Genomic DNA, 17,992 nt, shown 5'->3' on the forward strand with positions numbered 1-17,992 from the left:
AATTCTCCCCGTGTCTGCGTGGGTTTTCTCTGGGTGCTCCGGTTTCCTCAGTCCAAAGATGTGCAGATATGGTTGATTGGCCATGCTAAATTGCCCCTCAGTGTCAGAGGGGTTAGCAGGGTAACAACACAGGGTTACAGGGATAGGGCCTGGTGGGATTATTATTGTCACAGTCTTGATGGGCCGAATGGCCTCCTGCTGCACTGAAGGGAGTCTATAACGCTATGAAATAACTACATGAAATGGAATCCATTCTGTCCATCCTATTCGATTGTAAATGGCATGCAGGCAACATTCACTCATGGAGATACCCAAGTCCCCAGGTGGGAGATTCGTTCAATCATACCCTGTACCTGACACAGCAGCAACAGAATGTATCTAACCTTTCTTCCTGGGAGCCCTGAGATTCCTGGTTTTCCCTGCGGTCCCAGTATTCCAGGTTCTCCCTGAAACAATAAAAGGAGAGTGTTTGTTTTCATTATTTAGGAGAAACAGCACTTTTCAGAGAGTATTAAACCAGGTTAGCAGCTCAATAAAAGGTTCTCTTTGCCACGTGAAGAAGTTCCTCCACTGACACTGACTATCACACAGCTTCCTGCAAATGCCTTTCCAGGATCATCCTGCTCCATTCTCTGAACTGATTTGCTCAGTGCTGCCCCAATCTCAGCCAGTTTGTTGCAGTTATCTGTTTAGGATTACAGCACAGGAACCCTGAGGGAGGCCCTGGCATGGGTACCAATAGAAGACATCACTCCCAAAGAGATAACATTCAAAATATTACCAAAGATGTCCCATGATTGGTTTTGGTCCATGATTGGCCCCCATGCCTTCAGCTTCCAAATCCCTAATTTTTGGAGTTCTCTCATCAAGTTGCTCCTTAAAAGATGCTTGTCTGACCCACCATCATGTCCCCTGACCTCATATCACTTTAGGTTGATCAGTGTGACATTTTTCTGGTAACACTTTTATGAAGCAGCTCACTATGTCAAAGGTGCTATATAAATGCAAGTTGCGATTTATTTCTGGGTCAGGGTGGCACGTGGCTTGAGGAGGAACTTCCAGGTGGTAATGTTCCCAGGTATCTGCTGCTCTTTCTAGATGGTGGCAGGCATGGTTTTGGAAGACGCTGCCTAAGGAACATTGGTGAGTTCCTCAGAGCATCTTGTAGCTGGTACACACTGCTACCATGGTTTCTCAGTGGTGGAAGGTGTGAATGTTTGTAGATGTGGTGCCAATCAAGTGGGCTGTTTTGTCCTGGATGGTGTCGAGCTTCTTGAGTATTGTTGGAGCTGCACCCATCCAGTGGAGAGTATTCCATCACACTCCTGATTGTGCCTTGTAGATGGTGGACAGACACTGGGGAATCAGATACTTCTTATAAGATTCCTATCCTCTGATCTACTCTTGTGACCACAGTATTAAATGGTTAGTCCCATTCAGTTTCTGGTCAATGGTAACCCACAGGATGCTGCCAGTGGGGGATTCAGTGATGGTGATGCCATTGAATGTCAAGGGGCAATAGTTAAGATTCTCTTTTGTTGGAGTTGGCCACTGCCTGGTATTTGTGTGGCGTGAATATTAATTGCCACTTGTCAGCCCAAGCCTGGATGCTGTCTGGGTTTTGCTGCATTTGGACATTGACTGTGTCAGTATCTGAGTGGTGAACGGTGCTGAACATTGTACAATCATCGGCGAACATGCCCACTTCTGACCTTGTGACAGAGGGAAGGTCATTGATGAAGCAGCTGTAGATGATTGGGTCTAGGACACTACCCTGAGGAACTCCTGCAGAGATGTTGTGGAGTTGAGATGACTGACCCTCCACAACCACAGCCATCTTGCTATGAACCAGGTACGAGTCCAATCATGGAGAGATTTCCCCCTAATTCCCATGTTTGAACCAAGGCTGTAATGAGATCAGGAGCTGAGTGACCCTGGAGAAACCCAGACTGGGCGTCACTGAGCAGGTTATTGCTCAGCAGGTGCTGTTTGATAGATCTGTCGATAACCCCTTCCATCACTTTACTGATGATCGAGAGTAGACTGATTGGGCGGTAATTAGCCTGGGTGGATTTGTCCTGCTTTTTGTGTACAGGACATACCTGGGCAATTTCCACATTGTTGGATAGATGCCAGTAGCTGTACTGGAAGAGCTTGTCTGGGGAGCAGCACCTTCTGGAATCTTCTGTGGTATTGTTAGAATATTGTCAGGGCCCATTGCCTTTGCATATCCAGAACCCCCAACCATTTCTTAATATCACATGGAGTGAATTGAATTGGCTGAAGTCTGCAATGTGAGGTCTCCAGAGGAGGCTATGATGGATCATCCACTCACCACTTCTGGCTGACAATTGGTGCCAATGTTTCAGCCTTATCTTTTGCACGGACGTGCTGGACTCCTCCATCACCGAGAATGGGGATATTTGTGGAGCCTCCTCCTCCAGTGAGTTGTCTAATTGTCCACCACCATTTACGAGTGGATATGGCAGGACTACAAGCTTAGATCTGATCCGTGGGTTGTGGGACCGTTTAGCTCTGTCTATCACTTGCTGTTTATGCTGTTTGGCATGTGAGTACTCCTATATTGTAGCTTCACCAGGTTGGCACCTTATTTTTAGGTATGCCTGCTGTTGCTCCTGGCATGCCCTCATTGAATAATGAAGTTTGTGTACACTGGCTGAATATCCGTGTCACATTCAAAGCTGTTTAATTGTCAGGATTCTATCGCTATGTCTCAGTTCAGCTCTGATATCTACAGCGATAGTGGATGTAGCTTGTTAACTGTCACGCTAGGCTGGCTCTGGTTACTTTGGTGAGTATCCTCTGGAGCTCTCACAACTGTAGGAGCAGAATTCAGCGAAGAGCTAAGGAAACTTTGCAAACGATAGTAAAATCCTATCGCATAGGCACCAGACCAAGGCAAGATGCTGTAATTCTCAAGGTGAGCTGACAGACGCCTCACATTCTGCTTTTGAACTAAATCCACATGTCAAAGGAAGTGCTAAAAATAGTTCTCAATTTTACAGATCCACTGAGACCTCATAAATTAAAATTATTGATACGGCCACAGATATTAAAACAGGCGTTGTTAATTACCTTCAGTCCAGGCATTCCAGATTGACCCTGGGAAATTAAAAACATAGCAATGAGATTCTAGACCTTCTGCTTAGATCCTACTCAAACCTGTGCTCGATAAGTTCTGATCTGGCTCAGAGGAAGGATGTTCTTTTGTCTAACCTCCCATCCAAGGTCTGGGTGCTTAATCCAGGTGACTTTCAGTGGAGCGCTGAGTCAATACTGCTTTGCCAGAGGAGCTGCCTGAAGTTCAAATTTATTTATTAGTCACAGTAACTTCATTGCAGTGTTAATGTAGGACTGACATTAACACTGCAATGAAGTTACTGTGCAAGTCCCCTAGTCCCCACACTCTGACACCTGTTCGGGTCAATGCACGCTAACCTCTCGGCCCGTCAGATGTTTTAGATTGGGGTTTTATCAGTTTTACTGTAACACGGTTTAAAAATAAAGGGGTCTCCCATTTGAGACGGAGATGAGAAGAATATTTTTCTCCAAGAATATTTCAAACTCTGCCCCGGGGAGCGGTGGAAGCAAGGTCAGTGAATATTCTTAAGACATCAGGTCAAACTAACAATCCTGAATCACCCGTGTGGGAAAATAAATGCATCAGCTCAAAAACCAGCAACTGCGATGGTGGAAAACCAAACAGATTTTACATTTAATCGAGTTTAGGTTTTAAACACTGAACGAGCGCACGGTGGTGACGGTGTGTGTGAACAGAGTGGCAGTGACCTTTTCACAGAGGGTTTGATTTGATTTGATTTATTATTGTCACATGTATTAACATACAGTGAAAGGTATTGTTTCTTGCGTGCTATACAGACAAAGCATACTGTTCATAGAGAAGGAAACGTGAGAATACAGAATGTAGTGTTACAGTCACAGCTAGGGTGTAGAGAAAGATCAACTTCATACAAGGTAGGTCCATTTAAAAGTCTGATGGCAGCAGGGAAGAAGCTGTTCTTGAGTCTGTCATTGCATGACCTCAGACTTTTGTATCTCTTTACTGAAGAAAGGTGGAAGAGAGAATGTTCAGGGTGTGTGGGGTCTTTAGTTATACTGGCTGCTTTGCCGAGGCAGCGGGAAGTGTAGACAGAGCCAATGGATGGGAGACTGGTTTGTGGGATGGATTGGGCTTCGTTCATGATCTTTTCTACGTTTGCTCTTTGAGTCTAATTTCTGGTTTTACCGTATAAATAAAGCATCAAACGTTTGTGATGTGTTTCTGCTGTCCTTTAGTAGACTGAGAATCCAGCTGCAGGAAAATTGATCTGATGTTAGGGGAAGGTTTTTAATGGGGGTGAGATACCAGAGCTGCTGAAGGCACTGACTGGGAGCTTGTAGGCAACTTGCCTGAAGATGAGTTGTTGCCCTAAGGGGCAGACTCTGTGCTGCAGGTACTGCATTCAGACCCTCAGCAGCCAGGACCGTGGTTCTCTGATGCATTGCCTCATGATCCCTCCACCTCCTGCAATCCAGCAAGTGGTTCATGGCCAATCGGCGCTGAGTTGAGAAAAGGCAGTAAATCGCTTCCTGTGCAAACTGACTGTACTCTATCATTCAATGGTTCAGGGCTGTACAGAGTTGCAGCAAAGCCTGGTAACTGTGTGTAAGAGAGGGGAGGATCGTAACAACAGAAAATTGGCTTCACCCAGGAACTGAGAGAGAAAGGTCAGTGCGTAAACCATGAGCAGGATTGTCCATGTAGACTGCTGCTGTGTTTTGTGGCAGCGAAGGTGGTCCACCATTGGCCAGCAGCGGGATCTTCTGGTCCTGCTTTCATCAACAGAGTTTCCTGTTGAATGCACCCTGCAGCACTGGGAAACCTGCAGCAGGCAGGACTGCAAGATCCCACCAACATGAGCAGTTAGAAGGTTCCAACCAGGCTTTTGACCTTCTCTATGAACGGTATGCTTTGTCTATATAGCATGTGAGATACAATACTTTTCACTGTATACTAATCCAAGTGACAATAATAAATCAAATCAAAGTCAGCATCTGTGGAGAAAGAATATAGACTTCTGATGAAGGGTCACCAAAACGTTGGTTCTATTCTCTCCCTTCAGACGCTGTCAGATCCGCTGAGATTTTCCAGCATTTTCTGTTTTTGTTTCAGATTCCAGCATCCACAATATTTTGCTTTCATTTGTGCAGGAAAGTAATTTGAATTACCTACCCTAATTCCATCTCTTCCTGGTTTCCCCGGATCTCCAGGTTTGCCCTGGAAATTAGAACTTGGTTATTATTGTGTCCAAAGCCACAGTTCCACCACAAAGCAACCACCAGGTCAAGAGAAGTTCAATCATTTTTCGATTATTATTTTCCACTCTGATTTTTATTCCTCCTTTTCACAATGTCTCTTGATAAATGTCCCCAACTCTCACAAAAACAATTCTCTAAAACACAAAGTTTCAATGTTTATTGGGTGCAAAGATTGAGTTCATGGAAAATCCTATTTATCACAGCAAACTGCATTTTTGCCACTGTTCATAAGTTCATAAGATATAGGAGCAGAACTAGGCCATTCAGCCCATCGAATCCGCTCTGAAGAGAAACCCTTTTATAGCAGTTCTATCGTCTTGCACTGTGATTTATTCACCAAGAAAGAAGAGTTATTCAGCAATCCGCACTCCTAAACCACGTCACACTGGCTGATTGGTTATCTCCTTTGAAAGGTCTGTGAATCTACTGGATGATAACGGATTTCATCCTGTACTCAAATCCTTCTCTTATCATCAGTCTCCCATTCTCCTTTCTCCTCTCTCTCTCTCCCTGGTCCCCATGCCGGCCTGATTAATTGTGCCTGCATATCATAACTTGCATTTATATAGCACCTTTAATGTTACAAAATGTCCCGAGGCGCTTCATAAGGAATGGAACAGAATTGGACACTGAGTCACATTAGGAAATATTGATACAAATGACTAAAACCTATCCAGGAGGCAGAGTTTAAGCAGCATTTGAATTCGAGAGAGAAAGAATTGGAAAGGAGGAAAAGTTTCTCACAAATGAGAGGGTGAGGCAGCTGAAGGAATGTCTGCTATCTGGGCTGTGATTAAATGCACTATGAAATCATAATGCAGATGGTTCACTGCTTGGAAACAGTTTTGAAGTAATTTTACCCGCAGTTGTCACCAACACTGCCAGCACTTTGATATCATAGAATCCCCACACTGCAGAAAGAGCCATTTGGCCCATCGTGCCTGCCCAGACAACAATCCCACCCAGCTCCTATCCCCGTAACCCCAGCTATCTACCCTGCTAATCCCCCTGATACGAAAGGGCAACTGAGCATGGCCAATCAACCTAACCCACACATCTTTGGACAGTAGTAAGTGTTTGTAAAGGTTGTTAAACAATTTAGATTAAGACATTGAGACAAGAACTAGGTTAACAGGGGAAAGTCTAAAGATGGTTAGTTCCTTTACTCCATTGTGATGCATCTGCCAAGCCAATGTTGACATTTTTCGCATGCAGGACAGAGATCCAAGGAAGACAGAAGCTAAGGCTTACTGGTAATCCATCAGTGCCTGGTTTTCCTGAATGACCAGGAGGTCCTTTTGGCCCAGGAGGTCCAGGTGGCCCTGGAGAGCAGTTGCTGTTGGCTTGTCCTTGTTCACCCTGGGAATGAATCAAAAAGCCATCAAGTTGCGTAAAGATAATACTTAGCACGATGGGCTTGCAATACATTTACCAATTAAAAGGAGCAAGTCATTGATATTAAGTAGAGCAGCCAAAAAGCATATTTCATAACCAAAGAATAGGTTATTAGATTGGGAGGGGAGAGGAACAGGAAGACAGAGGAGAACAAAGAGGTGCCGTCAGCAGGAAAGGCATTTACCTGGTGGTAGAGGCGTCTGATGAACTGGTCAGCAGGTGGCAGTATTTTCAATCGAGGTGGAGTAAACTGAACAGGTAGGTGAGCCAGAGGTCACAGGTCAGTACAAAGCCAAAGGTCATGAGATGATGTTTGGTGTGAATATTTTTTGGAAGGGATAGAGGAGAGGAGGGGGAAAAAAGAGAAGAATATTGAGAAAAGCAACAGAGCTCGATGCCAGAATGAAAGCCAGCAACAGAAATAATTTTACGGGGGTGTGTAGTTGGTGAAAGGATCTTTCATCGTGTGTTGAATGTTACAGGAAAATAAAGCAAAAAATTAAAGTCAAACTGTTTTTTCACCAAAGGACTACCCTCAGAATTAGTTGCTGGCTTTAAATAGAGAGAAATAAGACCCAGTCTTATAACAAAGTGAATTGCGATTTCAGAACAACTTTTGTGTTTAGACAATACACGATCTACACAGACTTCCCCAGTTGAAACTGATTAATAAGGTTTCCAACACCATCCTGGAGTCTTCAACGATCTGCAGGACATTGCAATAACCCAGGAGGAAAATGACTGGAGGCTGAAGTTTTTTTAATTCAATCGTGGGACATGGGCGTCGCCAGCATTTATTACCCATCCCTAATTGCCCCTTGAGAAGGTGGGGGTGAGCTGCCTTCTTGAATCGCTGCAGTCCCTGTTCTGTGGGTTGACACACAATACCGTTAGGGAGAGAATTCCAGGTTTCTGAGCCAGCGGCTGTGAAGGAACGGCCGATATATTTCCAAATCGGGATGGTGAGTGGCTGGGAGCGGAACTTGCAGGTGGTGATGTTCCCATGTATCTGCTGCCCTTGTCCTTCTGGATGGAAATGGTCGTGGGTTTGGAAAACTATCTTTGAACACTTTTATTTATTATTTATTGAAATATTGGACATGGAAATGTTCATCTAACAGTTAAGAAACTTTCAATTTAGCAATGAAGATATTCTTGCTCTGTAATTCTGACTCCTGGGATGGCAAGTCTGCTATATGAGGAGAGACTAAGTGGGTTAGGATTATATTCACTGGAGTGTAGAAGAATGAGGGGGGATTTCATAGAAACTTATTAAACTCTAACAGGGTTAGACAGGGTAGATTCAGAATGTTCCCAGTGTTGGGGGAGTCCAGAACTAGGGGTCAGAGTTTGAGGATAAGGGGTAAGTCTTTTAGAACTGAGGTGAGGAGAAATTTCTTCACCCAGGAAGCAGTTGAAGCTAGACGTTGTGTGATTTCAAGAAGAAATTAGATACAGCTCTTGGGGCTAGAGGAACCAAGGAATATGGAGGGGGGGGGGGGGGGGATCAGGATATTGAATTTGATGATCAGCCAGGATCATAATGAATGGCACAGCGCACGCTCGAAGGGCAGAACGGCCTCCTCCTGCTTCTAGTTTCTGTTTGGCTGCAGGAAGATGAACATGTTGGGTGACCAATGGCAGGAGTGTGGGGGTGCAACAGTTGATGGCACAGAGTCATGTGATGAAACCTCCAGGTGCAATCAGAGTTGGCAACCCTACTAAATAAATCAAACCAGAGTTCAGAATGCAACTGATCAAAGTCCACTAAATTATGTGAATATTACAGGTGAGTATCCACACTGGATTATGAACAGGAATTTTTCTGAGCTCCCATCGAAAACCAGCCAGTAACAAGATGCAGTTTTGAACAACATTGAAAGAACACAAGACACTCTGTTATAAGACTGACCATAATGACAGTGAAAGCACCCACAAACCTTCCCAGTCAGGATCTGATTTAGCCGCAGTGCTGCTAGTGAGGTCCCAGGGAACTCCTACAGAATGCAACACAGAAACTTCTTTCCACAGGCAGACAGAATCATACCTCTACACCCCTTCCCTCCAAAAACAAAATGCACACTTCATCCTTATTAATACAGCTACTTTCAAAGAAATTGGTTGCTTACCATCAATCTAACAGGTAGATTGATGTAACCTCTTTACAGATGATTTGTTTTAGGGGTCAGGTACTGTTGATCTGCATGGTCCTGCAGGATATCTGACAGAGACAGAGTTTGCAATCCCTCAGAGATCCAAAGCAGACCGCACTGCAGGGCAGCAGGAATGCAAAACCATCGGGACACACTGGGAAGTGATAAGATGTGCGTCTGACACATGGCTTTTACTCCCAGCCTGAAAGTTGGGAATTAAAACTTACTCTGATTTTTCCATCCAGTTCGATGGCCTGAGGAGTGTGGATGCTTACTCTCCATGGCCACATACCCAGGCTTTTACATATGAACTGTAAAACCTCCTGCTGATGTGTAGGTTATGCTGAATGAACATCCAGTCCCTCGCTAACCCTAATCTTACAGAAAGCTGCATACACAAATGTCTCAATTGAAGCATAGAGAATATTTTCATCAAAGAAAAACAGGCAACAAAGGATGGGAGATACACACAATTTTACATTGATTTTAAGAATCTGTCGAATTGCAACCTAGATAAGAAAGAAATGGAGATAGTTTCACTGAATTGAGGGGAGTTTATGGTCATATCATTACTGATGATGTGGGTGACACAGTGGTTAGCACTGCTGCCTCACAGCCCAAGGGACCCGGGTCCAATTCCAGCTTTGGGTGACTGTTTGTGCAGAGACTGCATGTTCTCCCCGTGCCTGCGTGGGTTTCCTCCAGGTGCTCCAGTTTCCTCCCAGAAAGGCGTGTGAGTTAGGTGGATTAGCCATGCCCCTTAGTGTCCCAAGGCGTGTAGTTTAGGGAATTAGCAGGATAAGTATGTGGGGAGAGGGGTTGGGTGGGATTATTGTCAGTGCAGACTCGATGGGCCGAATGCACTGTAGGGTTTCTCTGTGAAGTTGAGGTGTTCAAACATCTGTCTCTCCAGCCAATGTTCCAGATGTGTTATTCAGACTTTTTTTAAATACAGGTAATCCCTTCAATTTGATTATTTGGGGCAATAAGGCAAGGTCATGTGACTCTCAACAATATTCCCAATAAATAACAGAAAAGTTTGATTGTTCAATTCTCGATGGATTATGGGTTATCTTCAGTTTGTTACACAGAGGAGGGCAGATTGCTACTATTTAGACTGATGCTGACTCTATCTTTCTCTGTAAGTACAGTAACAAGTCTCACAACACCAGGTTAAAGTCCAACAGGTTTATTTGGTAGTAAACGCCACAAGTGGCTTGTGCTACCAAATAAACCTGTTAGACTTTATCCTGGTGTGTGAGACTTCTTACTGTGCCCACCCCAGTCCAACGCTGGCATCTCCACATCTCTGTAGGTATATAGCAAATGAAATATTGGATTTTGAATCATTACGATCATTTATTTTACACAACAGCGTTTTTCAATCATGATTTCTTTGGATAAATACCAAAAATACAAGCCTCGAAGACAGCTTTTCCACAGTAAATCCAGAGTTGGAATTAAGGCTGTTTTAACTGATCCATTCTCAGGCGCTACAGAAAAAAATCCAGGGCTTTAAATCATCCTGTGAGAACTATGCAACAAACAAATCGACTTGTAAGTGCTTTTGAAACTGCTTTGATGCACGAAAGGGCAATAAAGTACCACTGAGAGCAGAAGTTTAGCCAGTCCAGTTAACAAAGCAACCAGACACGCCACAGACTGAAATCTCTAAATGGTTTGCTTTACAGTCTGGTGTCAATTTGGACATTTTCTCCGTGTTAGTAAGGAGTCTGTGCAGGGTCATGAGAGATGATTTCATTCCTCTGTGTTATCAACATATCCCAGAGGCTGTTTTCCACGGAGAATGGGAATTTTGGTTTTTGGGGTCTGGCAGAGAGAGAGGACATGTCCGCATTCCTTCAGTGATCTGCCTCTTCTTGTTTGACTCACATGTAACCCTGAGTGCCCCTTGTTCTGCCTTGCCCTTACACTGTGGTTTGTTGTCTTCTCGTCGCCTCCTGGGACTTTTCCTTTTTTCTATTACTCCTGTTAGTTTTTCCTTGTGTGGGGTGGTGGTGGGGGGGGTATATTTGTGTGGGGAGGGGGGGAAATACTGGGGGAGGGGGGAGAGCGGGAGATGTTGGTCAGACCCCTGGTCAGTGGGTGTGTGGGTGCTGCTATATGTTAGCCGGTTGGGGAGCTGGTGTGTGTTAGGGAGAGGCAGCTTTACCTTGGGGAAGTTTGTTGTGTTTTTGGGGGTTGGGGTGGATGTCGAGGTGGTCTGTGTGTTTTTGGGATTTTTTGGGGGGCAGTTTCCTGGCTGGGAAGGTTGTGTGCGCCGGTTACTGACTAATTCTCCGGATTGGGTGGCCTTTGTGTTTCAGGTTGGCCTGTTGGGTCGGAGATGAACATTAAACAATTTGAACATTGGAAGCTCTGTTCCGACAGACAAATTACATAAATCGACACCGTCATTTCCCTCTCAAACACAAGTGTGAAATTTTGATCAGATCTTCACCCACTTGGCTTCTGCTTTAAATGAAAATAAACTGGGCAGGAAAGCAGCGAGAGAGAGATAGAGAGAGGGAGAGAGAGAGAGAGAGAGAGAGGCTGGAGAGAGTGTGCAAGAGAGAGAGAGAGATAGAGAGAGGGAGAGACAGAGAGAGAGAGAGAGAGAGACTGGAGAGAATGTGCGAGAGAGAGAGATAGGGAGAGGGAGAGACAGAGAGAGAGAGAGAGACTGGAGAGAATGTGCGAGAGAGAGAGATAGAGAGAGGGAGAGAGAGAGCGAGAGGGAGAGACAGAGAGAGAGAGACTGGAGAGAGTGTGCGAGAGAGAGAGAGATAGAGAGAGGGAGAGAGAGAAAGAGAGGCTGGAGAGAGTGTGCGAGAGAGAGAGAGAGAGATAGAGAGAGGGAGAGAGAGAGAGGCTGGAGAGAGTGTCCAAGAGAGAGTCAGGCTGGAGAGAGTGTGCGAGAGAGAGAGATAGAGAGCTGGGCTGGAGAATGGAGAGAGGGAGAGTGAGAGAGAGTCAGGCTGGAGAGAGTGTGCAACAGAGAGTGAGAGAGTTGGGCTGGAAAGTGGCAAGCGGGAGAGTTGGGCTGGCGAATAGTGAGAGAGAGAGTCAGGCAGAAAAACAGCAAGAGAGTCAAACAGGAGAGTGGCAAGAGAGTTGGGGAGGGAAACGGTGAGAGAGTCAGGCAAGAAAGTGCTGAGAGAGTTTCAATGAGGGAAATGGAGAGAGTGGCAGTCTCAGGGAATAGAATGGTGCCAGTCGGGTCACATGGCCTCTGTTGGTCCCAGTGCAAAATGATCCCAACCCTTTGACAATATTATTCAGTGTATAAGTTAACCTCCTACATTTTGCCTAAAATTTGATCTCAAAAATCTGACTTGTACACAGGTATATACGGTAACAATTATACCCAAAAACCTGGTACTCTGAGGAGTTCCTGATTCTTGAACACAAATCTCGGTGATTAATTAGTTTACCAAGTTATTCTGGGTTGTAGCCTGATGGAAAATGAAATTGAATTCTCATCAATCAGCGATGAAATGAAAAGCAGAGCATTAATAAGCTGTGCATTAACAAAATGTTTGGAATTTGGAAATTAACGTGTTTAACAGTGAACTTCAGATGAAAACCTAGTAACAAACAAGTAACAGGATTAGCAGGCGTCCAGAGAAATTGATGTGCAAATTGGCATATCAGAATTGTTTATCAGAGATCAGTGGAGCTACTGAAATAATAACTTATAAAGGGGGATGGGAACCATGACAAAGATTCATAACAGGGGAAATTAAGAACAAGAGGAAAATACAATAAGGAGAATAAAGAAAGTGATAGGCAGAGAAATCAAGGATCAGTGTCAGTTAAGGACCGAGTAAAAACAGTAGGAAAGGGAAAAGAAATGTTAAAAGTGCTCACCTTAAAGTTTTGTACCTGAATGTTCGGAGCATTCCAAACAAAATGGATGAATTAGTTGCACAGATCGATGTAAAGGGCTGTGATATAATTGGCATTACAGAGATATGGCTCCATGGTGAGCAAGGATGGGAACTAAACATTGAGGCTGTTCAGTGTTTAGGAAGGACAGACAGAAAGGAAATGAGGTGGAGTTGCATTGCTGATTAAAGATGATATTGAGGCAAGATATTAGCATAGATGATGTGGAATGTGTATAGGTTGAGCTAAGAAACAACAAGGGGTAAAAATCATTAGTGGGGGTGGTACACAGACCCACCAAAGTGTAGTGGCAATGTTGGGAAAAGCATTAGACAGGAAACCAGAGATGCATGTGTTAAAGGAACATCTGTGATTATAGGCGGCTTTAATCTGGCAACATGACAGATGTGGAGATGCCAGCGTTGGACTGGGGTAAACACAGTAAAAAGTCTGACAACACCAGGTTTTCGTCCAACCGAATTATTTGATAGTAAACTCACTAGCTTTCGAGGGGACTCCCTCTTTGTCAGGTGAATGGAGAGTTCTGGCCTCAGACAGAGCGTATAAAGCGCAGACAGTTTAGAGATTACTGATTAGAATGCGAATCTTTACACCTAACCTGCTGTTCAAGTCCTAAAGTGGCTGGCAATGTGAGTGGAAGGAGCACTGATCACAGTTTAAAGAGATGTGTATTGTCTCCAGACAGTACAGTAAGTGAGGTTTTGCAAACCCAGGCAAGTCACGGGGGTTACAGATAGTGCAACATGAACCCAAGATCCCTGTTAAGACCGTCCTCATGTGTGCGGAACTTGGCTATCAGTCTCTGCTCAGCGACTCTGCGCTGTCGTGTGTCATGAAGGCCGCCTTGGAGAATGCTTACCCGAAGGTCAGAGGCTGAATGCCCGTAACCACTGAAGTGTTCGCCAACAGGAAGGGAACAGTCTTGCCTGGTGACTGTCGAGCGATGTTCATTCATCCGTTGTCGTAGCGTCTGCATGGTCTCCCCAATGTACCATGCTTCGGGACATGCTTTCTTGCAAAGTATCAGGTAGATTGTCTACCTGAGGGAGTCCCCTTGAAAGCTAGTGAGTTTACTATCAAATAAATCGGTTGGACTAAAACCTGGTGTTGTCAGACTTTTTACTCAACATGACAGATAGCAGCTTCACTGGGGAAGGAAGCTAGTTTTCCATCCAATAGTCAGACATATCACCTCCATTTAACTTTCTGAGAGGTCAGTCCCATCTATGATCACAGCTACAGAGGCCTCTTTCATCAAACCTTTAGAAGTTACAATAGATTGGAGATATTCTCCTCTAAAAGATGCAGCTTTGTGCCTTTGCTGAAACTGGAAAAGGTGTTTTTCCAGACTTGGTGATCTAAGCTATGTTGTGTGCTAACTGTGACTTATAGGGTGGGATTTTACAGCCTTGCTCGACCTGAGGCTGGAAAATCCAACGCCAGGTTAACAGACCTTCCCAGTGTCTGCCCCTCGTCCGTTCCGATTCCCGTGATGGACAGCGATAGGAGTGACTAAAGTGAATATTGTTGTTTGGGAAAAGGGGTGTCTGAGTGAGTTCGGGAAACGTGGACACATTTTGGGAACAGGAGGCAATTTCAGATAAAAGGTGTCTTTCGTTATTAATATCCTTAGATGCTGTAGCATAATTCATTGTGTTTCTCTTTTCACTTTAATCAACACTTTATTAACTGTTTACACAATAACTGGTTCCACATTGAGTTATACATGGTTTCTCACATTATTCCAAACTAATTTACATCACTGCGAATCAGTGCCTCAAGTTATCCTTTGTGGTTTTGAGACATTCTGGCTGATAACATCGGCCGGGGGGGGGGGGGGGGGGGGGGTGGTGATGTGTGTGTGTGGGGGGGGGGGGGTGGTCCTTCTCTTCAATGTTTCTGCTAACTTGGGAATTGGGAACTATCTGGGAATGGGGAGGAAAGTGACAGTGAAACATAGCTGTCCCACACTCCGACTTAGCTGGGAAAAGCAATCTTGTTCAGCCTATACCAGGATGATTGAACATGGCTGTTGTGTAGATAGCAGACTGTGCCCCTAGCTATCTCTCTGATATCAAGGTTATCTCCTGCTCTGGTTTGAGAAGCTGCAGACATGCTATTGACATGAAAACAACTTCACATATCATCATCTGCTGCAGTTAATCAAATTCCTCATTCATACCTCTGCCTTGGGTCGAGCTATTCTCCTTTTATAACCTCTTAAAAGTCAGCTGGATTTTATTGATGGGTGGTGGGTGCCCCTAGGATAGCAGTGGACCATGGAACAAGCAAAAACAGAGTGGGCATGGTGAGATGGTCATGGAGAAATAAGGAGAAGGAACAGTGTGACAGTGAAACAGAACCCTAAATTATAGTCAGCACTAAGGAAGCTAAATCTTTGTTCCTGTCTGGAATTGTTAACTCGTGTAAAAAGCAAATCATTTCCCTTTGTACAAGAGTATAAAAAAAGTATCTGACACTCACTGTGCTCTGTAATGATAAAATGGGAGTGACCTCGTTTCCTAATAGTGAACATTTGATCTGAAACTTATCCCAGGAAAATACTGATTCAACCAGCCACCCTGGAATGTGTTTTGAGAGAGTGAAGCCTTGACAATCATGGACATTATTTCAGTGGTTGATTACTTGGGGAATATATATTTCCTTACAGCAGAGAAACCAGCAGGAAGGAGAATGAAGCAGGATTTTTTAAAATTACGGTAAATTGTCTGAAAGTTCAAAGCACCAGATCCTATTTAAACGTTCAAATGTGTGGAAACCAATCACGAATAACGTCTAGAAGAGCTGAGCTTGTGAGATTCACACTGTAGGCTACGTGACCCAAAGACCTTAAAAGGGGCAGCACGGTGGCAGAGTGGTTAGCACTGCCGCCCCAGGGACCCGGGTTCAATTCCCAGCTTGGGTCACTGTTTGTGTGGAGTTTGCACATTCTTCCCATGTCTGCATTTAGTTTCCTCCCACAGTTCAAAGATATGCAGGTTAGATGGATTGGCCATGTTAAATTGTCCCTTAGTGTGAGGGGGATTAGCTAGGATAAATGCATAGAGTTATGGGGATAGGGCCTGGTGGGATTGCAGTCAGTGCAGACTCGATGGGCCAAAAGGCCTCCTTTTGCACTATAGGATTCTCTGTAAATTTATGTATGTGCGGGTTAGATGGATTGACCAAGCTAAATTTCCCCATAGTGTCGGGGGATTAGCAGGGTGACTATGTCGGGATAGGGCAATGGGTGGGATTGTTGTTGGTGCACATCTGATGGGCTGAATGGCCTTTTATGATTTTATGAGCATTGACACCCAATATCAAAAGCTAACCAGCAGTGATGGGGTGCACCTGAATTTCCAAACTAACTATCGGAGAATTTGAAACTTAGCCAGTAGCTCCCATCGCTTGTGAAGGTTGTAAGAGAAAGAAGGGTTAATGCTCAAACTAAAATTAACCATCGCGTACTAACAGTGAGCTGACATGAATTATTGAAAAATTAAGCATTTATGATGGAAGATATTTGGAAACTTCTTTATTCCTGTCCTTGAACTGTTAAAAATTAAAAAAAGCGAAACGTAGAGATAAACATTTCAAGAGCTTGAGTTTTCAGCTCCTTATGTTCATTATCCGTAAATCTCAATATATTAAAAATCACATTGGAAAGCTGGATATTCATTCATTATATCCACTAGGTCCATAAATAAATAGAGTTTTGGAGACAGATTACTTACTGAGAGTGCAGAATCTCCACGCTGACCCTGGAAAATGGAAGTTTAATCAGATTCGCAATGTCAATACATCATTTCTGTTATTGTAGTAAAATGATTAATGTATTACACTGCAATTTCAAACTCAACTCTTCCCAAACTCAGATAGATTTTCTAACTGCCTTTTTTGTTCAACATAAATAAGGATAGAACATTTCTCCAATTATTAGAATAACAGCAAAATATTTCAGATGCTAGAGATCTGAAACAAAAACATTCGAGTGCTGGGAAAACTCAGCAGGTCTGGCAGCGTCTCTGGAGTTGCTGCCAGATCTCTGGAGCTTTCTCTATACATCTTGTTTTTATTGTATGGTGGGTTTACTCAGTGGGTTCCCGCAGGTCCGATGTGACCTGGTGAAGCTCCCCCCACCCCCACCACCCCAAGGTCGTGGGCTGGAATAGGTCTGATGGGATGGTGCAGAGGGGTGGGGGAGAGGGGATGGGGGCTCGCTGCCGAGGGTGTGGGAGAAAGTGTGACTGAATGAGTGAGTGAGTGTTGGGGGGGGGGGGAATGAGAGAGAGAGGTGGGGAATTTGAGGGAGAGAAACCGGGGGGAGTATGAAGGATAGACAGGATGGAATTTTCCCCAAACCCTAATGCACTATTCCCCTTTTAATCATAATCCTGGGAAGTAAGGAGATGGAATGTGGACATATGGTGCCAAAGGGTTAACCCAAATGTTTAATCTTGCAATATTTCTTAAGGAGATTTCCAAGATCCCTGTGTGGGAAATGTGTATTGAGACACATCTTGTGTAAGATCAGTTTGGAAAAGATTTTGATTCAGAGTTAGTTACTAGTGATTCTTTCCAGTAGAACAAACCAAAATTGCTAATATTTTTCATTTAATTCTCAGATCCCACACACCAGGCTTTCCAAATCTTCTCACCACAAAAATAACTTCTGGACCTCAAGACCCTGAAGTTTTCTGGCTCTTTAATTAAACCAAAAGGTTTATTCATCAGTTTTACAGAGGTTGGATCAGATTCTGCAGCCGATTACATCCCACCGGCGGGAGGTTTGCCAGCAGTGGGATTCTCCGGTCCCGCCGCTGTTGACATCACCCCAGGAAACCCATGGGCAGGGGGTGCACTGCCGGCAGGTCTGGAGAACCCCTCCAGCGTGGAGGGCCGAGAATTTTAGCCATTATGTCTCCCATGGAAGATTAATCTAATATCATTACTTGTTCGGAACTATCAGCGTACTTACAAAGTGGAAGCGTTTATGAAATGACAGATTGTGGATTAACTGCCTGTTATATACTGTGCACATTATTCATCCGTCACATTCCTTGCCTGATTTCCCTTTGCACTGTAGTCACTTATCCCATCTTTTATCCTGCACAGTGGTTCGCACTGCTGTCTCACAGCGCCAGGGACCTGGGTTCGATTCCTGGCTTGGGTCACTGTCTCTGTGGAGTTTA

The 17,992-nt window shown here is 44.3% G+C and overlaps 1 protein-coding gene across 1 annotated transcript in view; it reads right to left on the reverse strand.

The window, feature by feature from the left end:
- Positions 1-17,992, reverse strand: part of col13a1 (collagen, type XIII, alpha 1) — a 92,062-nt gene that overhangs the window by 70,002 nt on the left and 4,068 nt on the right. Inside the window, exons 3-8 of the mRNA XM_080215649.1 lie at positions 16,535-16,561; positions 6,920-6,985; positions 6,592-6,699; positions 5,255-5,299; positions 3,097-3,123; positions 384-446 (exon numbers count right to left, since the gene is read on the reverse strand). Of these exons, the coding sequence (XP_080071775.1) occupies positions 384-446; positions 3,097-3,111 (78 nt within the window). The 5' untranslated portion in view covers positions 3,112-3,123; positions 5,255-5,299; positions 6,592-6,699; positions 6,920-6,985; positions 16,535-16,561. The remainder of the gene's footprint in view (positions 1-383; positions 447-3,096; positions 3,124-5,254; positions 5,300-6,591; positions 6,700-6,919; positions 6,986-16,534; positions 16,562-17,992) is intronic.

Source organism: Carcharhinus amblyrhynchos, chromosome 31 (genome assembly GCF_965287045.1).
Source record: "Carcharhinus amblyrhynchos chromosome 31, sCarAmb.v2.hapA, whole genome shotgun sequence".
Taxonomy (NCBI): Eukaryota; Metazoa; Chordata; class Chondrichthyes; order Carcharhiniformes; family Carcharhinidae; genus Carcharhinus; species Carcharhinus amblyrhynchos.